At 41.8% G+C, this 24,611-nt stretch overlaps 1 protein-coding gene and 1 long non-coding RNA gene across 4 annotated transcripts; one reads left to right on the top strand and one right to left on the bottom strand.

Moving 5' to 3' along the window:
• The first annotated feature begins 8,030 nt into the window (after positions 1 to 8,030).
• Positions 8,031 to 24,605, top strand: SMPD4 (sphingomyelin phosphodiesterase 4). Of its 3 annotated transcripts, none has more exons than XM_027696831.1 (19): positions 8,031 to 8,165; positions 8,364 to 8,450; positions 9,124 to 9,266; positions 9,414 to 9,489; positions 10,322 to 10,430; positions 11,035 to 11,087; positions 11,465 to 11,616; positions 11,948 to 12,080; positions 12,676 to 12,747; positions 16,152 to 16,241; positions 18,601 to 18,746; positions 19,192 to 19,282; positions 20,291 to 20,391; positions 20,687 to 20,850; positions 21,528 to 21,733; positions 22,291 to 22,524; positions 23,181 to 23,312; positions 23,479 to 23,652; positions 23,800 to 23,977. In XM_027696831.1, the coding sequence occupies exons 1-19, from the start codon at positions 8,127 to 8,129 to the stop codon at positions 23,923 to 23,925; spliced, it is 2,328 nt and encodes a 775-aa protein (XP_027552632.1). In that variant the 5' UTR covers positions 8,031 to 8,126; the 3' UTR covers positions 23,926 to 23,977. The 3 variants fall into 3 exon arrangements, with proteins under 3 accessions (XP_027552632.1, XP_027552629.1, XP_027552630.1); XM_027696828.1 differs by lacking the exon at positions 23,800 to 23,977 and adding an exon at positions 24,075 to 24,605 and having other exon boundaries at positions 8,038 to 8,165; positions 23,479 to 23,607; XM_027696829.1 differs by lacking the exons at positions 16,152 to 16,241; positions 23,800 to 23,977 and adding an exon at positions 24,075 to 24,401 and having other exon boundaries at positions 8,039 to 8,165; positions 23,479 to 23,607.
• Positions 12,049 to 18,049, bottom strand: LOC113974040. Its single transcript, XR_003536417.1, has 3 exons — positions 17,705 to 18,049; positions 14,580 to 14,687; positions 12,049 to 12,193 (listed from the first exon to the last, which is right to left on the bottom strand). It is a non-coding gene; the product is annotated as an uncharacterized LOC113974040 (long non-coding RNA).
• Positions 24,606 to 24,611: the final 6 nt, after the last annotated feature.

Here is a 24,611-nt window from a genome sequence, read left to right as displayed (position 1 = left end):
AGAAGATGTCTCAGAGTGCTCTAGGTCCAGAGCTCTTCTGTGAGATTGCTTACAAATTCAATCTAAGCTCATGCTTAAACACTCTGTGAATCCTTGATCACAGAAAGCTCATATGTCCTTGGAGATGTTCAGATAAGGTGCAAAGTGTAAGGCAGTCAGAGGGAGCAGATTTGGTCCAGCTGCTTTTCCATGTGTAATAGGGAGCATAAATATTGGCAGGATAAAATTGAGCTGATCTAAGAGCCCTCTCACAGCTGTAGGGAACAGCATTTCAATAACTTTCAGCTGATATCACCTCAGATACTTACAGTTGCCAATGTTTTTTTCTCCTCTGTTATGGCTTGTTCAGCAATTCCTAAACTTCATAATATTAAGGCTATAAGAACAGAACATGAAGACATGAGGTACCTGCCCACACAACCTGAACTCTATGCTTGAATGGCAGCCCAGTCCAGGCACAATTCCTACTCTCAGTCTGTCTCTGAGCTTCCTAGAACAGGAGCTGTTGATAGTTACAGCCATATATTTAAATGGCACAACAGAAATAACCCTGCACATGGCACTCATCTGAATCCCTTAATCTTTATGCAATAAACTGTATTTCATTTTAACCAACAGCAATCCTACAAATCACATTCATTTCCCACCAAAGTGGGAATAAAAATTTATGTTTCCCCTCAGGCAAATGCTTTATTTATTCTCCAAACTTGAATGATTTACAAGCACCTATTGTGACATTCACTATTCAGTATTTCATAGTCAGAAGCAAGATTATAAAGTTTTAGTATTTGGGATAACAGAACAATGTGATGCTCTGTTTTTTATAATGTTGCAGAAAGCCCTTAGGTACCATCCTCCACCCAATACGATCCCTACGACCTCCCTACATTTAGTACAGGTTGACACACAACGAAGAATTGCAGGGTTTATTTTAAATCCAGTCTCATGGTACAAAATAAACTTCAGCCTGAGAAATCTGGCAGGTGAGAACTTCATGTGCATAGGATGAATTGTTGGCTGTTAATCTCCCAGCTCCAGGTAGCTCTGTGTCCTGCTTTCCCACACAGCAGGCATGGGCCTGGAACACAATTTGCCTTAGGCTGGCTCTAACACCACAGGGAGCAAAGCAATAGAACAGGTCATGTCCTACTGGGTCCCAAATCTTAGTTCTGGGGCCCATTTCACAGTTCTATTCAGTACTGCTGGAAATGCACCAAGAAATCTGGTTCAGGGTAAGAACAGCCTGTTCCAAGACAGTTTCTCTCATTTCAGCATTTAAAATGTGCTTGAATGTTTGGCTCTGCATCCAAAGCAGAAACTCTTAATTCCATTCTAACATTATACAAGTCCCATATGACTGCGAGATGTTATCATGGTAATTTTGGTTACAGAATTGGGCAGTTGAAATGAGAAGAAAAAAAATTAAAGAAGCTGATGATGGGAAATCTCATGCATTCAAAATGCTTTTACATTAGAAAAGAACTTCAGCTCATGTACTGTAAGGAAACATATCCATCTTCCACCTTCAGGGAACAAGAAAGTATCAGCTTCTGGGAAGAAGTTAAAAATCATATAAATCCGAACTATGTTTAAAAGTGTATTTGACTAAATACAAATGTCAATACCATTTCTGTAAACATCTTCATGCAAATCCCACATGGTCAGATCAAATAAATAAAATTGGACAATAAATGTGCTTAAAAACTTTGAAAGGTGAATCAACACCAGAAGTTGTTCTGAAATGCAGTGCTGAATTTTCTAGAGGAGCAGCCGAGGGAGGCTGAGGAGTCAAACGAACAGCATCCCTCTCATGAGGGGATTCAGAGTCAAAGCTCAAAGACAATATTCAAATATACATGAAGCAATAATCTATGGCATGTTAATTTCTAGGTCAAATACACATGTGCTCCCAACATTTCACTGCAGTCTTGTAGTAACTGAATCCCTATTCTAGTAGAAAGATGAGACTCTGCCATAGTCATTTCCTTGCATTCTTTCAGCTGACAGGCAGTAACACCAACCTCCAAGATTTTTTTCCAAGATGTGCAATATATAATGTTTCTCTCAGGGATGTTGCACATAATTTTAAAAAAAATCCATAACCAACACTTTCTTAAAAAGGCCTCATGAACTCTCCTCTGACTTTGAGCACTTGGATCTGGTAGTACCAAATCAGAGGCAAAACATTGTGTCTCTGCTTCGGCTACTGGGGAGCCTCGTCCCAAATCACAGGGGTGTAGATCAGTGCAAGCAAACAAATTCCAGGAGCTATTTCAAGGCTCCCCTTCCTAAAGCTGTTCAATAGCAGATGCTTTTACTTAAAGGAACTCGTGTCAGAGGACACTCAGCTTATTCAGTACTTATCTTAAAAGGTCCACAGGAAAATAATTTCGAGGACAAAAGATCTCCCAGCATTGAGGTCAATCCCAGTCCTTCCACTGGTTTCTGCAGACCCAGAGCCCTGTCCAGCATTCACAGAAGCTTCTTACATGAGGTTCTACTTTCTACCTCTTTTTTATATTCTTTTCTGAGGTCCTGTGACTGATCGTCCTTCATGGGCTCTATGCAGTTCCCCATTCATACTTCACTGTGCTTGTCAGGCTGAAGCAGCCAATATTCAAGGCTTTCAAGTGTCACCTCCTGGTCACTCACCCCAGCAATCTACATTGATTTCTCTCTTCTTGACTGCCAGGAGCTAAAAACTGCATGTTCTAAGAGGAAATTATTCACATGCATAAAAGACTGCAGAATCAGGAAGGACAAAGATGAAAGCCAGCTGGCAGACAGCCATTAGTGGGAGAGACATTCTGCTCCCCAAATATGGCTTACAAAAGGAAGAGGAGATTATTAAAGGTATCATTAAATAGATTCGCTGCTCTTTCAGAATGGCAGTTCCTGGTTTTAACTGGAAGGATAAAAATAACATGAAATACTGTATCAGTTACAAAACCAACCAGCTACAGCTTAATTCCATCCTGAAACTGCCTCCCTTCCTAAGGCTAATATTTCTTCTTTATTATACTTCATTTTGTTAAACAGCTTAGAACTGCATTTATTTGTTTGTGGTTTTTTGGAGTACTGGGGTGATAAAAGGACCTGGATGCCAAAGTAATCCAAGGACATCTTGCCATAGTGATATACAGGTTCTTTGGGGAAACTAGCCTAACACAAATCTTGTAGATAGAGAAGCTGCCTTTCAGGGACACAGAAAGAACAATCACATTTGTAGGCATCCAAGGTATATCACTGTGACCTCTGCTGAGGGACAGAGGCTTCTCCACCACACTGGTGAATATTATGCAGCTTGGAAGACTCTGGGAAATGTGTAGGACCACAAAGAGCTATCTGTTCTAAGTGAGAGCAATGATTACCTGACATACAACAGATTCTCTCTGGAAGGCCCAGACTGTACAGCTGGAAATGCACAGAATTTAGAGGCCAGTTTGGAGCTCTGTAACAAATTCCACAGTCAGAGAATCATTCCATGGGGAATCCATCCCTCCCTTAGGGCAGGATGCACATCCAGGTGTATGATGGAGGCATAGCCAAAGGCAACTCCCCTTCTTCACAGTGCCCCCATCCAGCCCTGTGTGTAGAACTGCAACTCACCCAGGAAAAGGTGACATTGCCCTCAATGGCACTTTGCAGAAACCTGGTGAACTGAGAAACAGGAACATCAATTTGGCAAAGTATAAATAGCAAGCAGAGCTCCTGCTGCACGCTTCAAGTATTAGTTAAAGCTGAGCATTCATCTTTATCTTACTGCATGAAGATCTTGCTTTGCAAACATAGCAAAATATCCCAAAATGAAACCGTAGTTATCAGCTTGAAGTACCATTTCCTTCAAAATCAACAGGAAAAGCTTCTCACAAATGGAACAAAGAACTAGAACAGAAAACAGTACATTAAATGTTGTTTTATTTCTCAAAGCCCAAATCCCAGACCTCAACCCTTATATTAATAAAGCAAAACTCAGAAAGTAGTTTCAGCACTAATAGTCACCGTATTCAAACTTCCTCAGACTCCTGATCCAAGAGTTGCTTACCCCCCTGCACAATGCATTATGTTCACACACTCGGCCACCAAGACTCATATTTTTATCCTAAGTGTTGAAATGCTGAGATGACTTAATTCCTCAGGCTCCCGGATTCATGTGATTATGCAAGAAATCCAACTTAAATTAAAAACGTATTTCTAGCACGGAGAAGAAAATCTTCAAAATGGGGCTGCTAAAGTTGCAAAACTCAAAGTACACATTAAAAGGCACAAAATACACTGCTTACTAATTCAGACTATTCTTAAGGTACTCTCAAGACTGTGGGAGGCAAGCTGGAGCTGTAACTCCTGATACCATGCTGTCATGCAATATCTTAAGCAATCTCTGTTTGCAGAACTTAGGCAAAACTGTAACAAATTTGTAGAAATCATTAGGGAAAACTAATGCACATACCCTAATAGAAATTACCTGATAGGTACAACAACTGTGTCTTTTCTCTCACCCTCTTGTATATGATGCAAGAACCCAAAGAACACATTTTTTTCCCTGCAGAGCTGTTCCATTGCTTTCCATCAACCCCTGCAGATTGCACATTTCAGCAGGTACCAATGCACCACTGTCCCTGCTTCTGGGTCTTTTAAAACCAAGAGTTATTCCAATTTTTACTTTATATTAAAATACAAAGAAAGTGCTCTCTGATCTCATAGAAGAGCTGCAACATAATAGATAAGCCACAGAAACATTTCTGTGAAGCTTTCTGTTTCTGCCTGGGAGTGCCCTGGCACCAGTAGTGCACAAGTGCAATAGTCTTGTATTTCTTGAGGATGAATTTTTTATAATCTGAAGTGGAACCCATAGGAATTCCTATCCTTTGAGAATCTGTAGTTTTCTGAAAGATTCTGCTGCTTGATATATATTTATTTACCCTGAGAAATAAGTTTAACATAGAACATTAGTGTCCCAGCTGAATAAATAAAACATACAAGGGACTGCCCAAAGAGCTGCACTCTGAAGGGAGGCAGACATGGGGATGCCTCATCCTGCAATGCTTAAACACACCCTGAGTGCCTGATGGCATATCCTAAACAAGGGTTAATGTTTTCTCAAATACAAATGAAGTCTCATCTTCATCCATGTGAAACTCTAACTTACAGCCTCGGCAGGCCTGTGCACGTTAGGGACTGTATAAAGCTGATGTCTGCATGAACCAAAGAGCTTTGGAGAGAAAAGTTGCCTCAACTGGACCAGAAACATTATGACAGTTCTGAAAATTCCCCTTTTCTCCTCACCTAGATGAATCCAGGCTCTGTTCCAGCTGGCTTCTCATTAACTTGTAGTCTGGGTTTGTTCCCATCACAACTGAACAGACTATATGTTTTCTAATCATTTCACCCATCCCTGACATATCAACACCCAAACAATTCCCCAGCCAAAAGAAAACATTTGACAGATCTTCACTGCTATGACACTCTAACCTGTCCCTACAGGAAGAGATTAAATTAATCCTGCACACGCAACAAGATCTGACTATGTTATCAAAAAACTGTGCTATTTCTCTAAACTAGATTATTTCTAATTTATCTTCTCCTCTCATTGATTAACATTATCAGGTTAAAGTTACAGTCATGTGTTCCCAGCTTGGACTTGTGGTTTGCTGCATCTGAGTCAGATTTCACAAGAAGCTGGAGTGTCCAAAATCCTGGCTGTTTCTCCCTCGATATCCATCAGCTCTATAAAAGATGGCATCTTTCTCTACAAACACCATTTCACAGGGGAAAAGCCACTTACTAAAGCCTTGATGTGACACTCCTCCTGTACCCAAACTTCCCCCTGAAGTCTGAGGCCCCACGTGATTTAATTTGCAGTTTTTTTAGTACTGCTTTCAGAAAAGAAGGCTGTGTGAGCTCCAGGGACAGCACTGTGAGCACCAGAACCACCAAATCTGGTTTCTTACATGTCCCAGGTGTTTAACCTGAACATCAGTACAGGTGCAAGCTGCCACTGGAGTATTTAGAGAGTCTCTTTTCCTAGTGGATTTTCTGGTACTGAGTGTGGTATTAACTCACTCTACTATGCACAAATCGAGTCATTCACTTTTAGGACAATTGCATGAAATTAATTACCACTGTAGAGTTTGATTGAAATTGTAATGCTGAAGTGATTACACCAAGGTGACAAAATGCTGTGAAGCTACATAGGAGAGGTGTTAGTATGGTTGGTTGGTCAGTCATTTCTTTGTCTGACAGAAACCTCGGGCACAATGGATGACAAAAACATAAAACAAGAACCAAACCAGACTACTGAATGGAATTTATACTTTCAGAAAACAGCTCAGTTTCCAGCTCTCTCAGGACTACTTCTCTCAGGAAAAAAACACCAACAAAAAAAAAAGCCTTTCTTGTTGCCGTGGCTTAAAGACAGCTATAATTTGGGATAAAGTGAAAAAGGAAACCTAAGTAAGTGGCATATCAGCAGGTGACCTAACTTTTCTGGGCCTCTGTCTCTCCATCTGCAAAATGGGAAAAAATACATATACAAGGCTGATACACGCGTTTGAAAATGCTGTATGTAAGAGAGATAATGGACCTATACCATTGATTTCAGTAGGCTCCAGGGCACACCTATGAATATAAATAGACTGTCATTCCACAGTTCTCCTCAGCAGTTCCATTAGTTCTTAAAATAATTTGATGGATTTCTTCCATGCAGTTATTTTCTTGCACAGATTTCACTGAGCCAGCACACTGAACACCCTCAGAGTTCCGTTTCCACATATTCACCCAATCATCTATTTCTTCTTGCTTTCTTTCTTCACTTCTATCACCCACGGAAAATACATCAGGTTTACTGTTTCCTCACCATCTGGCGCTCATACCTTTAACTTTTATAGCTACATGAACACATTGCAGAAACTTTGCCATGAAGTCCCAGCAGCATTTTCCGAGCTAAAGCAGCTCGTTATCCCCACCTGGAGGAGGGACCGACCCCTCAAGGAGCCGTGTTCACTCACAGCCAGTCTCCATCTGCAAAGGGACGTTTAAAACACGGCCAGAATCCCACCCAGGACACACACGCCTGTGTATCACAGCTAACATGGGACACACACACGTCACATCACAGCTAACACAGCTCAAAACATTTCTGTTCAGTCACACTGTCATACGTGTCAATACCAGTTTGCTACATTCAAAATATTGGACATTTATTTAAAAAACCCAAAACCCTCATACATAGTATAAAAAAGGAAATTGATAAGCCAATCAATTGTCTGCCAGAATTCCAAATGGGGCTGTGTGAAAAGTAATTCGTCTTTTCAGCAGTCAGAACTGGACTGTTCCACTGCCCCTGGGGCTGATGCCTTCCCTGCCCTTACTCACTACTAAAATCAAAATGCAGTTTTGAGATCCAGTTTGGGAAAAGCAGATTGGAAAGGAAGCACATGTCAATACCAAGAAATAATGTACTATGTTTAACTTTGATTCTGCAAACGTTTATGTAAATATTGAATCATTTTACATAAATAAAATGTAATAACAGGTAAATAATCCTGTTAAACTGGAGGTCTTCACCACTGGGGTCTTCAACATCCTCCCGAGGGGCAGTGGAGGGGCAGGTACAGATCTCTTCACTCTGGTGACTACTGACAGGACTAGAGGAATCTGCATGAAGCTGAGTCGGGGGAGGTTTAGGCTGGATATGAGGAACAGGTTTTTCACCCAGAGGGTGGTTGGGCACTGAACAGGTTCCCCAGGGCAGCGATCACAGTACCGAGCCTGACGGAGTTCAAGAGGCATTTGGACAACGCTCTCAGGAACATGGTGGGATTCTTGGGGTGTCCGGCGCGGGGCCAGGACTTGGACTCGATGATCCTGGTGGGTCCCTCCCAACTCGGCACATTCTGTGACTCTACGAAGGGGCTGAGCCCGGGGCGCTCAGCGCGGCCATGTTGGGGACAGGACGCGGACCCGTCACCATGGCAACCGCGCAGTGACGTCACCTGCCTGCGCCGTGACGCAAAAGGGGCGCGCGGGCGCCGAGAGCAGGAGGCGGCGGGGCTCCATCCCGATCCCAGTCCCGATCCCGATCCCGATCCCGCTGCGGCCGCGGCGGGACTGGAGGAGGAGGAGGAATGGCCGGACCGCACCTGCAGCAGCCCAGCTTCCTGCTGGTACGTGTGCCGGGGGCGGGCGGGCAGCCGCGCGGTGTCCGGTACCCCTGTGCGGTCCCGCGGGCCGGGCGGTGGGTTCGGGTGTCGGCTGAAAGGATACCGGAGGAGCGGCGCAGGCGGGGCTTTGTTTTTGTTTTACGCCATGGCCACGGTAAGCGTTGTCCGTTCTGATCGAGTTTCCCTCGTGATTTGTAACAGGCCACGCTGAAAGCGGACTGTGTAAACAAACCGTTTGCACAGCGGTGCCACGACCTGGAGACCGTCATCGAGGAACTCCCCGCCAAGGTGAGCGGCCGCTGCCTTCTCAGGACCTCCCTGCCCGGCAGGTTTCAGGGGGATTTATTTTTGTCATGTTGCTATTTTCTTTGTCCCTGTTTCTCTTATCAAGATAAACTGGAATCTATTCGGAACGGGCTTCCCAGGGCAGTGGTGGAGTCACCGTCTCTGGAGGTGTTGAAGGAAAGACTGGACGTGGCACTGAGTGCCCTGGTCTAGTTGACACGGTGGTGTTGGGTCACAGCTTGGACTCGATGATCTCAGAGGTCTTTTCCAACCTCATTGGCTCTGTAATTCTGAGTTTTTAGAACAGTGGAATCCAGTGTTTCCAAGAGTTAAAAACCTTTTCTAGCCATTGAAAGATTGTTTCAGTTGACTGCACTTCATTAATACCTTTCAACCTCAGTTTAGGAGGGAAACTAGTTTTTAAAATGTAACAAATAACTGCATGTGGTGCTGAGGAGCATCACAGCAAATTCAGTAGGATCAGAGGTCAGGATAGATCTCCCATAATTGCCATATTACAATGCAGTGTTTTGAATGGAAGCTCTGCCCAGTGACAGTCTGGAAACAGTCATAAATAGCTGGCAGACAGTATCTTTGTGCATTCTGGTATGTGCAGCAGAGATTGTCCCTGTGAGGGATCGTGCACATTAACTCCTTGTGTCTGTTTTCCCTAAAGGAACTACATGGCATCTTCCCGTGGCTGGTGGAGAGCATTTTTGGTAGCCTGGATGGCATCATCGTGGGCTGGAATCTTCGCTGTTTGCAAGGAAGAACAAATCCTAACGAATACTCTGTGGCTTTGGATTTCCTGGATCCCAGGTAAACTCATTCATTTCAGCACAGATTAAAAAATGAATCAGTGAACAAATAACCAGTGTTTGACCTTTTTTCCACTGTCCATAATTCACAGAAGTGAAACAGGAGAGGGTACTCACCGTGGGTTTTCTCTCTGATGCTTGTTTGCAGTGGCCCAATGATGAAGCTGGTTTACAAACTCCAAGCAGAAGAGTACAGATATGATTTCCCAGTCTCTTATCTTCCAGTGAGTAACTGAACAGTTTGTGGTTGTTGTTGCAGCTGTTGAAACTTTGCATGCCCGTGGTTCAATATAGGCCACAGTGTAGCCTGAGTGCTCCAGAGTTAGAGTAGACCTGTTTCCTTTCCTCCTCTGGAGGAGGAGAGTTCCCAGCCATACACTCTGTTTGAGATTGTGGTTGTCAGCAGCTGGATATTTGAGGTGCATTGTGATTCTTACCCTGTCCCCAGAGAAAGTCGTGTGGTTACCAGTAGTTGCAGGACTGAAAATAGTTTTCCAAGCTCGTCACAGAGCAGTGACTTCCCTGGCTACGCTTTGTACCCACGGGTTTGAAGTCTCACTGCCATCCTGGATGTGAAGTATCACATTTCAAAGAAAGATGTTCATCTGCAGAGTTGTTTCACTATGTTTCTTCCACTGCTAGCAGCTGCATGCTATCTGGGGATTGATTCAGGTAGTTCTACAGTCTTTCACAAAAGGAAACATCATTTAAGTAGATGGTAATTGCTGGTCCCCAGCTCAGTTACCAAGACAAAACCATCAGCCAAACACCAGTCCTCTGCTGCTCCCACTCCAACTGGAAAAGTCATGGTGAAGGTTTTTTAAAAATATACTGAATTTAAATTAAAAAAATACTGAATATTCTTTTCAATGAGAAGGTTGAGAGTTCTCTAAAGACTTTGCATTTGCAGAAGGAACTACTGCAATGCAATAAAATCCCACTGAGCTGAATGTAGAGATCATCCCAGAATGCTGGAATGCAGAGCCTCACTATCTAAAAACATACTCTGCAATATGCTGAGTAGCCAGATTAATATTTCATTACTCTGTCTTTCAGGGCCCTGTGAAGGCTTCAATACAAGAGCAAGTTTTGCCAGAATGTTCTTTATACCACAACAAAGTCCAGTTTCCTTCATCTGGTGGTTTAGGTTTGAATTTGGCTCTTAGTATCCTTTTAACTGTTGGATATTTACTTCTGTTTAAATATCTAAAATTGAAAGATCATGAGTGTTTCTGTTGTATATTTACTATGTGTGTGTGGTAAATCATGGTTGTGCTAAAGAGTTTGGGCTGGTCAGAAATATTTAGATAACGATGAAAAATAAATTTGTCCTCTTCTTATAAACCCTTGTTGGGGGAATTTCTGGCCTCAGTCAAATCAACAACAAAATTCCTAGTGTTTTCAGTAGAGCCTGTATTTCACAATTTTTGTTTTTGTTACTAGTCATAGTTTATGCAATGTGATAGGAAAAGGGCATGTTCACTTTGCAGCCAGCAGACTTGTTGGAAGCGCTGTAGCTGTAGCTGTGCTGGTTTCAGTTTGAGATAGTCAAATGCGCAAAGAGTGATGCAAACACACGTTGTCACACAGAGAACACCTCAATTGCCAAAGTTTGAGTCAGCTGGAAAGCCAGAAAGCAAAGCTGAATTTGCTGTTAGCAAGGTAATTTAGTATTGACAAAATAAAAACTTAATGACTGTTTAGCATCCCCCAATATCTAACAGTTGTGCCTGTTTTTTATTATCTGATCCTTGACTCTGTTCTTCCAGATCCATTTGAATATTACATGTTTTACTTTGCAATTAGTTTGATTACACAGAAGGTAAGTACTTGTTGCAATTTTTCCCTTAAAAGAGTATTAGCCTTTCTTCACAATGCTACAAGAGCTTCCTGAGGTGCTTGTAGATAAATTAACAGCAGTTTTATCAGTTCTTTTGGAATTTGTTACTGCTTTGGTTCAGTTGATGATCCAAGATAATAAACAAAACACCCACCTTAGATACACCAGTAAGCAGTCTGTCCAACCAACAAGGAGCAGGCAGTGGATTCCAAGTGGGTTTCCTCCACCTGTGTCAGATCAGACCTTCAGCAGGGCTCCTGCTTATTCCTGCTGAGTGTGTCTGGCTGTGCAGCATCACTTCCCAGCCCTGGCCAGGCCACAGTGTGTAACCCCCAGCATTCCCTGTGTCTCTGTTACAGAACTCACCTGTCACCCACCACGTCAGCCCTTCCAACAGTGCTTATTTCATCCTGGTGGACACGTACCTGAAGTGTTTCCTGCCCACAGAAGGAAGTGTCCTTCCTCCACCTTCTTCAAATCCCGGGGGAGCCATCCCTTCCCCAACTCCCAGGTAATGACTGCAGTGCCAGAGGCAAATTGTGGGAGCAGGGCATACGAAATATGGCTGACTGAGCAAGATCTCTACGAAGTAGAAAGCACCTCCACACTTAGATATGCATGTACTTATTATATAATTACAAAATGCAATAGTGACCTAGTGTTTTAGTTAATAGTTAAAGTAATTAGTAATTACAGTAAGCTGCAGGATTTTGAAACGTGTAATCAACAAGGCAGTTTAAAAGACTGTTTTCCAGTTTACAGGCTGGTGATTAAAAGCAGTGATACATTCTCCTGCACTGAGGCCTACTGACTTGAGTATTTCCATTCATTTTTCCTGGCAGGTCTCCAGCAGTGCCCTTCTCTTCCTATGGCATGCACCACACCAGCCTGCTGAAACGCCACATTGCTCACCAGCCCTCTGTGAATGCTGACCCGGCTTCCCAGGAGATCTGGAGATCAGAAACACTGCTTCAGGTAAGCTGGATTTCTTGCTGCTGACTGAGGGACCTCTTCTTTTTAAACCAGAGACAGTTAATTCCGTTTTGCTTTAGCTTGTTTTTGGAATTGAGCAGCACAGCTGTTGCTTTCTGTTAATGAAACAAAGAACCACTGTAAAACAGTCAAGTTGTAGCTTGGAAAGGCACTTACTATCTTTTTTTTAGACTGAGTTTCTAATTACTGATCTCAAGTAATTTTGAGTAATTTTTTCTCATAAGGTTTCTACACTTGATGTTTCTCTTTTTTTGATCTCACATCAATTTATGCAAAGGTTGAGCACAGAGAAGTTGGTTCTGCTCACCATCGAGGGAAGGGAAAGGAAAATCTGGACTTAGTTGTTCTGAAACAAGTTCCTATCATGTTGCTGAACTGACTAATTGATGCCTGGCAGGTGCAAGGGTTTGCCATCCAAGTCATTGACATGATAACCTGAAGCATCTCTGAATAGGTGCCTGTCCATTTACCAGCTTAATTTTCAAATTACATACTATGGTCTTCCTTATGCCTATCTTGTGACTGGCAGTCCTGGATTATTTCTTTTTCCCTAGCTGAGAAAATACTTGTTTTGCAGATCTTTGTTGAAATGTGGCTTCATCATTATTCACTGGAAATGTATCAGAAAATGCAGTCCCCTCACGTCAAGGTAATAGTTTGTACTTTATTCATGAACATCACCTGGTGGTTAAACTCTTATCTTGAGGTGAATCTCCTGTTCTGTGGAGAATTTTTTTTTGTATGTTGGTCCAAAGGAAAGAAATAACTTACCAGAATATCTACGTGAGTGTGTCAGAATTGCTAATCCACTTATGAAGAATGTTGTGAATAAGTGTGTCATTCAGATTTGCCTTCATTGCAGAAGTTGTGTTGGTTTTTGTTTGGTTGTTTTTTTTGTACAAGATGAGTTTGTGGGATGGTCACAACAATCTGAACACCAATAATCAAAGTACTAATGGTGGAGAATATACCACTATAAAACCATTGTGTTAAATGTCACTGGGGCAACATGGCTGCTAAAAATATCTAAAATTGATTTCCAGCAGAGATAGCAACTGTTACTGAAATACCAATTAGTAATTTCTGAGATCTGTAACCGTTTTTTAGCATAAATCCAAATTTAAAAAAAAAAACAACTTACTAAACTGTCCTTCAGTGTTAAGCAAAGAAGCCACTTTTGTTGTTTCTTATTCCAAAATATGCTTTTCACCATAACGGTGTCAGAAGCAGTTCTACAGCTACAGAGTTCAGAATATCTGACAAGCTCTTGCACAGATAATACACTATTATAAGCAGTTTGTGGTGGCCTGTTCAGTAACAAACTACTGCATGTAAGAAGTAAGTGTTGGGGAGGCCAAGATCAAAGCATTATAAATGTAAAGGGAATTTGAAGGAGAAAATGTTGATCCTCTGAATTCCCTCTGGGTCACAGTGGGACTTTCATGGAAGGGGAGAGAAATATAAAAGCTACTCAGGATTTATTCCTGTGTGAAAGAGCAACATGAGAGTTGATTGACTGAGAAATTCTAATCCTTCACTCCACAGGATATGAAATAAAACACATCTGTATTTTGCTAGGGAAAAACATTGGAGAGCTGAAGTGTGATGGGTTTTGTCTTTTACTCTTGAGGTCAAAATGCAAACTCAGTAATGTTGCAAAGTCTCCACTTGGGACTCCCAGCAGCATGGCTGTGCACCTGTGATGGAAAGGCTTTGCTTGAAGTACCTTTGGTCTGTCTGTCTGTCCAGTCTCTGTGCATCAAGCGCTGTGCTTAGGCCAGAAATGATGATTGCTTTAAACTTCTCTCCTCTGTTCACCCTCTGTATTTCAGATACTCTCTTCTAGCACTAGGGAGCAGCAGTTGCAGACAATGACTCCACGTTATGGTGGAGTAGGGTCTAGGTAGAGCTTACAGTTCTCTGAAATCAGCACTTCAGGATCCTCCACAAGGTGTGTTGAGCCACAGCTTGAGGCCATAACTCCCTAATGTTACTTTAGTTTCATCTTTGATGGGAAGTAATCATAAACATGTAAAATAGGAAGTCTTCACTCTTTAGGGGGTAGAACATTGGAACGGGGGACTGGAATTCCCCATGACATCCATACATGGATGAAGGATCTGCAGGACTGAGGAAAGGTGCCAGATCAGCTGGGGACAGGGCTGTTCATAAGCCTGTGATATTTAAACTAAGCTTTTTAGATTGGTCTCAGGGTGGGCTGAAGGAGAACAGTCTGCCTCACAGTTCCTCAAGTGAAGAGTAGAATATCCAGAAATGTAAGTTTTATTATAACACAAGTGTTAAAGGCCTTGACTTGAAACCCAAGATCACCCTAAACTCATTCATAAAATTATTAATAATTATGCAGGTTCATTTGATCCCATTTAACCTTCTGTGTGTGTGAAAGGAGGGGTAATTAGTGACTCTTCATCCCTGGATCTAGACCTGTTTGACCATCAGTGATGTGAAATGGCTACATACCTGTATTGGAAGGTGGGATGAGGTTCTGCAGAACTTGCTCTTTCTTTGTCCAGCAGCCAGATTTGTTTGCTTTGATGGGCCAAGACAGATCCCAGATAAGTAATTTTCCTGTGAAGTAGAATCATAGATTTTTCCTTAAACCTTGTTAATGGCATTGTAGACTTCCCATTACAAGTAGAAGGCAATGGCATGGGAACAAATAGTAAATAATTTCTTTTGACAAGATATACTGTGTTACAACTTTGAATTCTTTCTGGGTCTGCTGTGAACCTGAGGTTGAAGCAATTTGCTGTGCTGAGTGTCACTGTTTCCCCCTTTAATTCCACTATTTCCCAATTCTATTGTCTGTTTGCTTTTTCCTTCTCTGATGATCCAGAGTCCAAGTGTGCAGCATCTCTTTTCCTATCCCCTTCTGCTGTAATCACAATAAACCCTTAGAAAAAGTAGTTTGACAAAACTTTATGTGATGCTTCCTGACCTTCCAATGCCAGGTGCTCAGCCCCCAGCACTGCATGTGGAACCCCCCTTGGACTACAGGGTCTCGCAGATTCCTGTGGCAGGGGAGTCAATAATGAAGCAGAGAACCTGCCTGAGGTGTTGCAATAACAATCCTACCACTCTTAAGAGTGTAAAACCAAAAGATGCCAAACTGACACTGCAGGAGGTTGAGTAGAGGCTGTTTAAAGACAGCAGAGGTGTGATCTGGAGAGTTAGTTTAGATGCCTGACAGTAGTCATTGGGATTTGTGTAGTGTACATTTTTTGTTTTATGTTTTTTTCATTGATTTCATACATGTGTGTCACTGTTGCTACAGTATCCTCTTCATCACATTGTCAAAAAAATACTCTTTACCTGCTTATTCCGGAAGGGATCTGGCTGAGGCTTGCAGACACTTCAGTGTTATGGCAATGTGTCTTTTGCATCAGCACATAACACTGTGTTAGGTGTGTCTTTTGCCTTTTTATACATGGGATGTTTCCCTAACAGTGAAAGTAATTCCCTCTTTTGAGAAAATTCGCAAGACCTGAACCCCTTCCAAATGGCCTTTAAGTAGAGAGAACACAGAGGGTTTCTCTGAACTGGAAACTTCAAACTGAGTTTCTCCCCCGTATACAAACCAGCAGCACAGGAAGTTTTCAAAATAGACTTTAAAAAAGGCTGCAGAATATTGCACTGTTTTACTTCATTTCTTACAAATGCACACTGCAACAGTGTGTTGCTGCAGTGCAGTTAACTTCTGAAATGGGAGTTTATATGGCAAAAGCTCCATATCTCCTACCAGTGCTTGCTCTGAGGGTAGCAGAGAACAGCCACTTTTCTGACACCTCTTCCCATTTGTATTTCCAAGTTGACAAAGGGGATGAAATACTGTGGAATCAATCTACTGACCACCAAAAAGAAGAGGATACTGTGGCTGCAGTTGTTACTGTGATATGTTGTCCCTGACTGTATTCGTGATGTTCATTTTTTCCCCCCACCCTTCTTCCTTGGGCTCATTCTCACTTTTTTTTTCTCTTGCTCTCTTCTCTCCTTTTTTCCCTCCCCCCTTCCTTTTTGTTTCTGTTGTCTCAGCTGGAGGTTCTCCACTACCGACTCAGTATCTCCAGTAAACACCACGGTAGTCCTGCCCAATCCAGCTACCAGGCCCTCCACGCATACCAAGTATTATCATCTTTTCATTTTGTTTCCTTATTAAAAATCTTGTTCCATCATATAATCTGCGAAGTGTATTGGTGCTGGCTGTACAGCAGCTTTTTCTGCCAGCAGTGTGACAGCTTGATTGAGATCACTGCACTGAGATTTACTAAACTTTTCAGTGAAACAGCTACCAGGAGATATTAGCAAAGGCCATGGAGAAAATATTTAAAATGTAGCATATTATGAGGACTAATTGGGAACTCTGTTTCTAGAGATGCATTCTTGTAATACAGTTTAGAAATACTTATCAGCTATGCTGATGTTTCTTCATCAATGGCAGATTTCTGCCCCTCATTAAAGCAAACCTTGCATGGAAGAAAAGATCAGAATTTGCATGGTTGTCACCCAAATTAAGGTAGGTAACATCTAGGGCTTTTTAGCCAAGGAAATGTCTTTGGATAATACTAAATTTGTAGTGGCAATGTGAACCTGGCTGTCCACTTTTGCAAAAGCACGAGTGGTACATTTGCAGATTGTTCAGGAAATGTGCATGCAAAAACATTCCTGTTGGAACAGATTGCTGATTCCTCTTTCCCTACTTCAGCCTTTACTCATTGGGTCTTCATTTTGGGAATGGGGAGGGCTAAGCTTATATACTATAAAGCTCTTTAGCACTACATTGCATTTCCCTGCTCTTTAATCCTTTTTTCTTTTTTTTTTCATTAAGTGCTGTGATATCTCAAAGTACTGCTTAGAAAGGAACACAGAACATACTACTTGAAATCTCTTTGTTATGTTTACCTAATTACTGTGTTAAGAACTAAGAATGGCATACAGCCATCCTGTAAGATAGGGGTGGACAACAAAAACACTTGTGGGGAAAAACAGTTTTTAAACCAGTGATGTTCATAATGGTGCTGATCCAGGCTAAGAGGAAATTATGAGAATTGCTAAGGGGAAAAACTACTGACATCACTCAAAAGGATGTATTGAAATAGCGGTGGTTTTGTAAATTCAAAAGGTGCCTTCAAGTGGAGCATAAGATTTTTTTAAATACACCCTTTGAAGGCCTATATCCTGATCCAAATTCCTAGGATGTAACCCCTCAGAGCTGTACCCTCTGACATAAACTCTCCTCAGGACTGTAGAAAACATGCCAACACAAGCAGGAGCTGTCAGAACCACAAGACCAGCCTTCATTAGGACTAGTATCCATTTGTCCTTCTCATAGAAGAGTCTCAGATCTGGCTGCCTCTATCATCAAGCCTTGAATCTTCTCCTGGAGTGAACCTCACAGTGTATTAAAAGTCTTAAGAGACTGTAAAAACTCATCTGCTTTGCCCCAGGCATTGCAGAGAAATGACATAGACACACACAGACCCCTCCCTGCCCCCAGCACTGGAAATACTGTTGAATGGATTTAAGAAGTGGAAGCTTTTTGTATAAAAATGTCTGCCAGTCCCTTAGAGTTACATTCAGTGTCTTACCTTAGCATGGCTGCACCTGCCATCCTGGAAACATCTTGCAGCCATTGTCTGATACACTCTCCCAGGACTTCCCATTATACTGCAGCTGTAACTTTTGTTTCTTCTCAACTTCTGTGAAACTTAAAATACAAATAGCTACCTCAAAATCTGCCTTCAGTGGTGGATTGAAATCAGTTCACTACTCTTAAAGCAGATCACAGTAGCAAAGGAGTTTGTGCTTAGTCCCCAGGTTCAGCAGCAGACCAGCTCTGGTGCTGGACACGCAGAACCAGCTCTGTTTGACCTCATTCACCTCCCTGCTCTGCCATACACTCACTCATTCCCTAATAACATCACTGTGGCTCACCCTCACTCCTTGTGCTACTCCCAGCCCTAAGGATGCTAGAACCAACAGGATCACACAGGACTCCAAGCAGTTCTTATTCTTACCATTACTCTGTCTAGGATTATTCTCTCTTATAAGGCAGAGGAAGGAGAAGTCAGTAAAGCCAGCCCTGAGCATAAACAAAGGACCTGCTGTGCTGTCTGCAGCAATGAACTTATAACCATAATGAAAGGCTGAATATTCTTTTTTCAGAAAGGGGTAAGTTGAAATCTACAAGTTATTCTGTTCTTTAATTCTAGCCCAAAATTCAGTGCATTAGAGTACTGTAGATACCTTTTCTTACAATCAAAATATGTTGCTGTTTCTTAGTGAACTGATGGCAGAAGATTGATACAGCTTGTCCTGGGGAGCAAGCCTGCCCAAAGTCAGGTGGCACCAAACTATGGTGAAGAACCTAGAAGGAAGAGAGCATTTCTTGTGTTTTGAGCTGAGAATATAATTTTCCTGAATTATTTCATGGACATTTAGCATATGACACTTATTAGTTTCTTCTCTTTTGCTTTGAATCTAGGAGTCATTTAAGCCCACTGAAGAGCATGTGCTAGTGGTAAGACTGCTTGTGAAACACCTGCATGCTTTCAGCAACAGCCTGAAACCAGAGCCCCTCTCCCCTTCAGCCCACTCCCACACAGCCAGTCCACTGGAGGAGTTTAAAAGGTAGGTACATGAGCAGCCTGTCTCTGAAACGTATAGGGCTTCTCCCTGAAAAGCTCAGCTTTCACCAAGAGGATGAGTTGTTTTGATCTTTAGATACAGAAATACATTATTAAAAGTACAAAAGTAATGGATTATATTTCTCACTCTCACGGGGGGGCAGCCTCAGCAGCAGCTATGACACACTTGTCTATATCCTGGCACAAGTCAGAGAAAAGAAATGCTACCAGAGGATTCTTGCCAAGGTTAGTTTAGTATCTGCTGTTTATGAATTTGAGTTGAAACTCAGTGGCCAGAAGTAGCCTCAGTTAAGAAAGAACAAGTTTTGATCAGTCATTTCTGTATTTGCAGTTGTGGTAATGTGTTGGGTTGTTGGTAGGTTAGGTTGTTTTGTTTTTAAAATTTGCTGCTGGTTTGTACATGTGACTGTCTTTGAATCTGTTTGCAGGGTTGTAATTCCTCGGTTTGTCCAGGAGAAGCTTTACATCTTTCTACAACACTGTTTTGGCCACTGGCCTCTGGATGCCTCTTTCAGAGCAGTATGTACCTACCTGCTTCCCTTTTTAAGTCTGTACTTAACAGAACTGGTTATTAGTTATTGCCATTTAGCACCTATTGGTCTCTAAATCTCTCTTTTCTAGAGCAGTGGAATTCTTTATCTAAGATACACATTTAATATTAGACAAAGAGTACCAATTAGGCATAAGAAGGAAGTTGAATAGATCTTGGTGAGAATTACTACAAATTGGTGGCTGATTTTCCTGACAGTGAAAATGGCTGTTGATTGGGCAAAAAAAAGTAGGTGTTACTCTTAAAATAGATGCTAAGAAATTAGGACCTATATGAATGTATCTAATCTAATACAGTAGGTCATAAACAAAAGTAATATGATACTCATTTGCAATAGATACTGCAAATACTACCTCCTGCAAGCAGGAAAAGAAATATATCCTGCCCTGATTCTTCCTAATTAATGTAGAAGTTTAAAAGTGCAGAATGTAACAGGGCTACATCTTGCTCACTGGATTTAAAATAAGCTGTATTGCAGTGTTTGAGGTGCATGTGTAAGGCAGAATGTGAGAAGAAATATTTACAGTGGCCATGGCAAATCTAGTCTTGACTTCAGTGCAGGCAGGACCCTGCTGTTTCCTCAGGGTGGTGGGTACATCTGTGCAGAAGACGAGAGCTGAAATTATATTAATGTAGCATCTTGTTCACTTCCTTCAGTAGGTTCAGTGAACACTATCAGGGCTGTTAAATGCACCTTAAATGTAGCCACAACTAAGGGGTTTTTTTGTAGTAGCTGTTTCAGTGCCATCTCATTTGGGCATTACAGAAGATCCAGGTTGGTCCTAAGAACATACACTTTTTCCAGTTCTTTTTCAAAGGTTCTCAGATTACAAGAGAAAGATTTATTCCTAAAAACTTTTAGGTGTCAGTAAGGTAATAGTCACTAATTTTAAAAGAAACAAACAAAAATCCCTTTCTTGTCTTCCCTTCCAAAAAAGTATTGATACTCCTGTGGTTTTATGTGTGATTTTGCTTAGGTTCTTGAGATGTGGCTGAGCTACTTGCAGCCTTGGAGATACGCTCCTGAAAAGTCGCCGCAGAGCGCGGAGCCTTTGCCTCGCAGCGTGTCGGAGAAATGGTAAGGAGGAAAGCAGCTGTGAGGAATCTGAGCCAGCCTCAAGGTTATGCAGATCCTGAGTAAAACAGCAGTGTTTCAAAAACTATCCATCAGCCTGAATTAATTTCCTGTACAAGAGTAGAGATGACTTTTTAGAACGCAAGTTTTTGCTTTGAGAGTATTCTTTTGTCTCAGTGCAAATTGACCATCTTTCCAGAGACAGAGTAAAACATTCCCTTAATGGCTCGTTTGGCAGAAGACAAAATAACAGTTATTTAAATAGCTGTACTCACAAATCCTGTACTCACTTTGACAGGGCTGCCTTCATTCAAGAAAACCTACTCATGTACACCAAGCTGTTTGTAGGATTTCTGAACAGAGCTCTTCGAACAGACTTGGTCAGCCCCAAAAATGCCCTCATGGTGTTCCGAGTAGCTAAGGTCTTTGCTCAGCCCAACCTAGCTGAAATGATCCTGAAAGGTAAAAGGATATTTTGACATCTTATGCTGTCTCAGTCCTGTCTTAGTCTTTCTTCACAATAGCTACATCTTACCTCAGAAGCACTGAGGTGAATAGGCTTCTCTCTCATTTTGAATGCTATTTTGCCATTCAAAAGTCTATGTGTCTTCCCTAATGTTTGTCATATTGGTTTGAATGTCTGTAGTCCTTTTCTAACCACCATCATTTAGATTTGATTCCACATTTGTTCCTTAAAGAACACAATTACAATAGGCAGTTTTTCTTACACTTGTCTTACTTGATTATTTACCTCAGGATTAAAACTTCTTATCTCTCTGAAGGTCTCTATACTTAGCAAAAGAGCTAATCAGCTAGTCATGCATGCACTTCAGGATAATTAGGATAGAGTAAATTGGGGAGAGGCAAGATTTGACAAGTATCAGTGTCTGAAATGTCATGATTCTCCACTGCCTTTGCTGAAAAATGTTACAGGCTTAAAATGCTGCCTGTATGGTCTGCACTAAATGCACTCTGACATTTTTTCCTGTGGGCAGAGAGAACGAAATAAAAAAGGGTAATTAAGGCCTCTTTTCCCCTAGAACCATCTGTCTATCTAAAAGCAGCTTTAAGACAGCTAGACTTTCCCCAGGCAAAAACAGTATTATGTAACCATCTTCACTGCTTATCTCAAATTCCAGGAGAACAGTTATTCCTGGAGCCAGAACTTGTTATTCCCCACCGTCAGCACCGACTTTTTATGAGCCCCACACTTGGTGGGAGTTTTTTGTCATCACGGTCTCCAGCTGTTACAGATGCCTCATTTAAGGTGAAGAGTCATGTTTACAGCCTGGAAGGACAGGACTTCCAGTATAAACAGATGTTTGGCACAGAAGTCAGGAATTTGGTAAGCAACAAGCTTCTTGTCACCTACCTTTCTACATGGACAGGTGTTTTCTCAGTGCTGAGCATCCATGTCATGAGAAGTTAGGAGTGGAAAACTTCACACCCTGCATTACTGTATAATTTGGTTTGCTCACAGTGACTTCTGGAACCTGAGGGGTTTCAGTCCAGCACAGCTGTAAAAATCTCCTTGCTCTTTGCTAAATAAGAAGTCAATGTAACAGCTTGCTGCATTGGACTAGCATATGGTGGGTAGTTCCTCTCAAACATTCTTACTGTGAACTTCTGATTCACTCTATTGATCAGAACCTATCAGCAAGTCAGATAAAAATAGCAGGAGGAAACCTAAGCAGCACTTGGGTTTTAAAATGCTTCAACATCAAAGAACTACCTTCTCCCTGTGGGAAATGCAACTAATAGTCAGCACAAGTCCATATGAGCTAAGAGAGTGAATTTGCTGGGATTGCTCTCACTGCCAGCTATCAAGGTACAGTTTTATCTCTGTATTGATGCTCAGTCCCACACAATTTTGTTTTGGTTTTGTTTGTTTGTTTGTTTTAGGTGTTAAAACTGGCTCAGTTAATTTGTCAGGCACAACAGACAGCAAAATCCATATCAGACCATTCTGCAGAGACAATGGCTACCCAGTCCTTCTTTTCATGGTTTAGATTTACACCATCTGACATGAATGGTTCCTACACAGGCAATGACCTTGATGAAATTGGGCAAGACAGCATCAAAAAAACAGATGAATATTTAGAGAAGGCACTGGAATACTTGTGCCAAATCTTTAAGGTATGTAACATCTTTCTAAGAACTTGTACAGTGTGAACAAGAGTCAGGATTCCTCAAATGTATTTCTGTGTTTCTTGTTCTTTGTGGAGTCACAAAGCCACCCAGAGGCTCTGCTGGCAAATTGTGTTGTTAAAGTCTTCTAGACTCTTGACTTCACCTGGCCACCTCAAAACCCTGTATTAGCTCCTCTGAATTTCTAAATATCAAGCCTGCTTTGTTTCAAGTGGCCACTCTTTTGGACTGTATAGTTTATACCAAACCTGTCCCTTTACTTGGGCCTGTCCTCATGTTTAAAAACAGTCCAGTGTCTTCTAAATGTAGAGCTGTAAAAGTTGAACAAATAACTGCAGCTATGGATGAACAGTTAAGAGAACAGATGAATTTCTCTGCAGCCACACTCCCTTACACAGAACTGACCTAGGAGACAGCTGTTTGGTACTCGAGAGCTAAGGGACGTACAAACCAGAACACCTTTCTTGGGTTAACCTGGAGACTTTTATCTCCTTTTAATGTCTAACCAAGGTGCTATTAAGCAGTTCTTGGTATCTGAGCTGGCTTTCAAGGACTTCCAGTGCTAATGAGTTTGTGAAGTGAGAAATAAATGAAACAGGGGGTAGATGAAACACCTGCTTTAGAACTGTGTTATTCTTGAGTAGCTGAGCGAAGCCCAACTGACCCAGATGATGATGAAGTGTGGGACAGCTCAAGACGAGAATGGAAAAAAACAACTTCCAGACTGCATTCAAAGCGAGAACGGCCTCATTCTCACACCCCTTGGCAGGTACCAGGTGAGAGAAAAAACATTCCATATCCCCCCCTCAGCTGCTCTTGAAAACACAAGTTGCCCTTCTGCAATGAAAAAAAATGCAACTTACTTGGGGGTGAGAGACGTGCCAGCTTAAAGGTGTTTCAGATGGGAAGTACAAGATAAGGTGTTTCTTTTCCCCCTCCTAGATCATAAATGGGCTGCGTCGGTTTGAGGTGCAGTACCAGGGAGATGCTGAGCTCCAGCCCATCCGCAGCTACGAGAACGCCACCCTTGTCCGCCTCCTGTTCCGCTTGTCCTCGGTGCTGAACGAAAGGGTAGGGACAGCACTGCCTCCTTCTGTGTTTTCCCTCGCAAATTTGAGTTCTTCACTGCACGTGCACACACATAACACTTTCTTCTTCCTCCATCTCCTTTTTTGTGGTCTAGATGGGTATTTCCTAACAGTACCAGGCCTGCCTCTGTACCTGTAGTTCTGCTTTTCCTCCACAAAACATTTAAAGTGTTATTTATTGAAGTATTCTTCATGGTTGATGAACAGTGGAGTATCATTCAGAATGAATGTTTCTCAAACAGGAAAAGCAAATCCTTTCCTTCCTATAGGTATGACAAACACAAGGCCAAGTCTGCACTAAAGCAGTTCTGCTGTTTAAAGTGCATTTTGATGCCCCCTATTTCCTATAGTCCTCATCCTATAAATAAAATAGGTTAAATAAATTAGTTACAGTTACTTTATGACAGTAGTTGCATTACAGCACTAATGTCTTAATGTTTCTTACCTCAGTTTGCTGATCAGATGGAAGTGCTTTGCTCCAGGGAAGATTTTGTTGGCAGACTTTGTCGCTATCATCTCATCAACCCCCACCTCGTACAGAAAATCAGGTACAGTCCCATGGTGAGGGACAGAACGAGCCAGAACTGGGGACCAAGGATCAGTCTGAGGTTTTTGGCCAGCTACAGGACTCTCATTACTTTGCTGATGATCTACTTCCTTGCATCCTGGTTCTACATTGGGCCAGTGGGCTGCACATTCATTATCCTAGTTGGGTATTTTCTTTATGCTGTTATAATGACTTTTTTCTTTGAAGGATGGAAACCACATGAACACTAGTTTCCTTCTCCTGGCTTACACTTGTAAAAATAAATGTTGTAAGGATGAGCCTGGGATTCAATGACTAAAATGTTTTAATTATATCAGATCTTACTAAAGTATTTTTTAATACTAAAGTTAACTGAGTTTTATAAACAATGATGTGGTCTTGTGGAGATAATCAATGTAAATTTTATTTTTATAAAAGTATTCCTAGAGAATCTAGTGAAT

This window comes from Neopelma chrysocephalum, unplaced genomic scaffold, assembly GCF_003984885.1.
Source record: "Neopelma chrysocephalum unplaced genomic scaffold, ASM398488v2 Primary Assembly neopelma1_116, whole genome shotgun sequence".
Classification (NCBI taxonomy): Eukaryota; Metazoa; Chordata; class Aves; order Passeriformes; family Pipridae; genus Neopelma; species Neopelma chrysocephalum.
The sequence above is the reverse complement of the archived record's forward strand: the minus strand, read 5'-3'. Positions and strand labels throughout refer to the sequence as shown.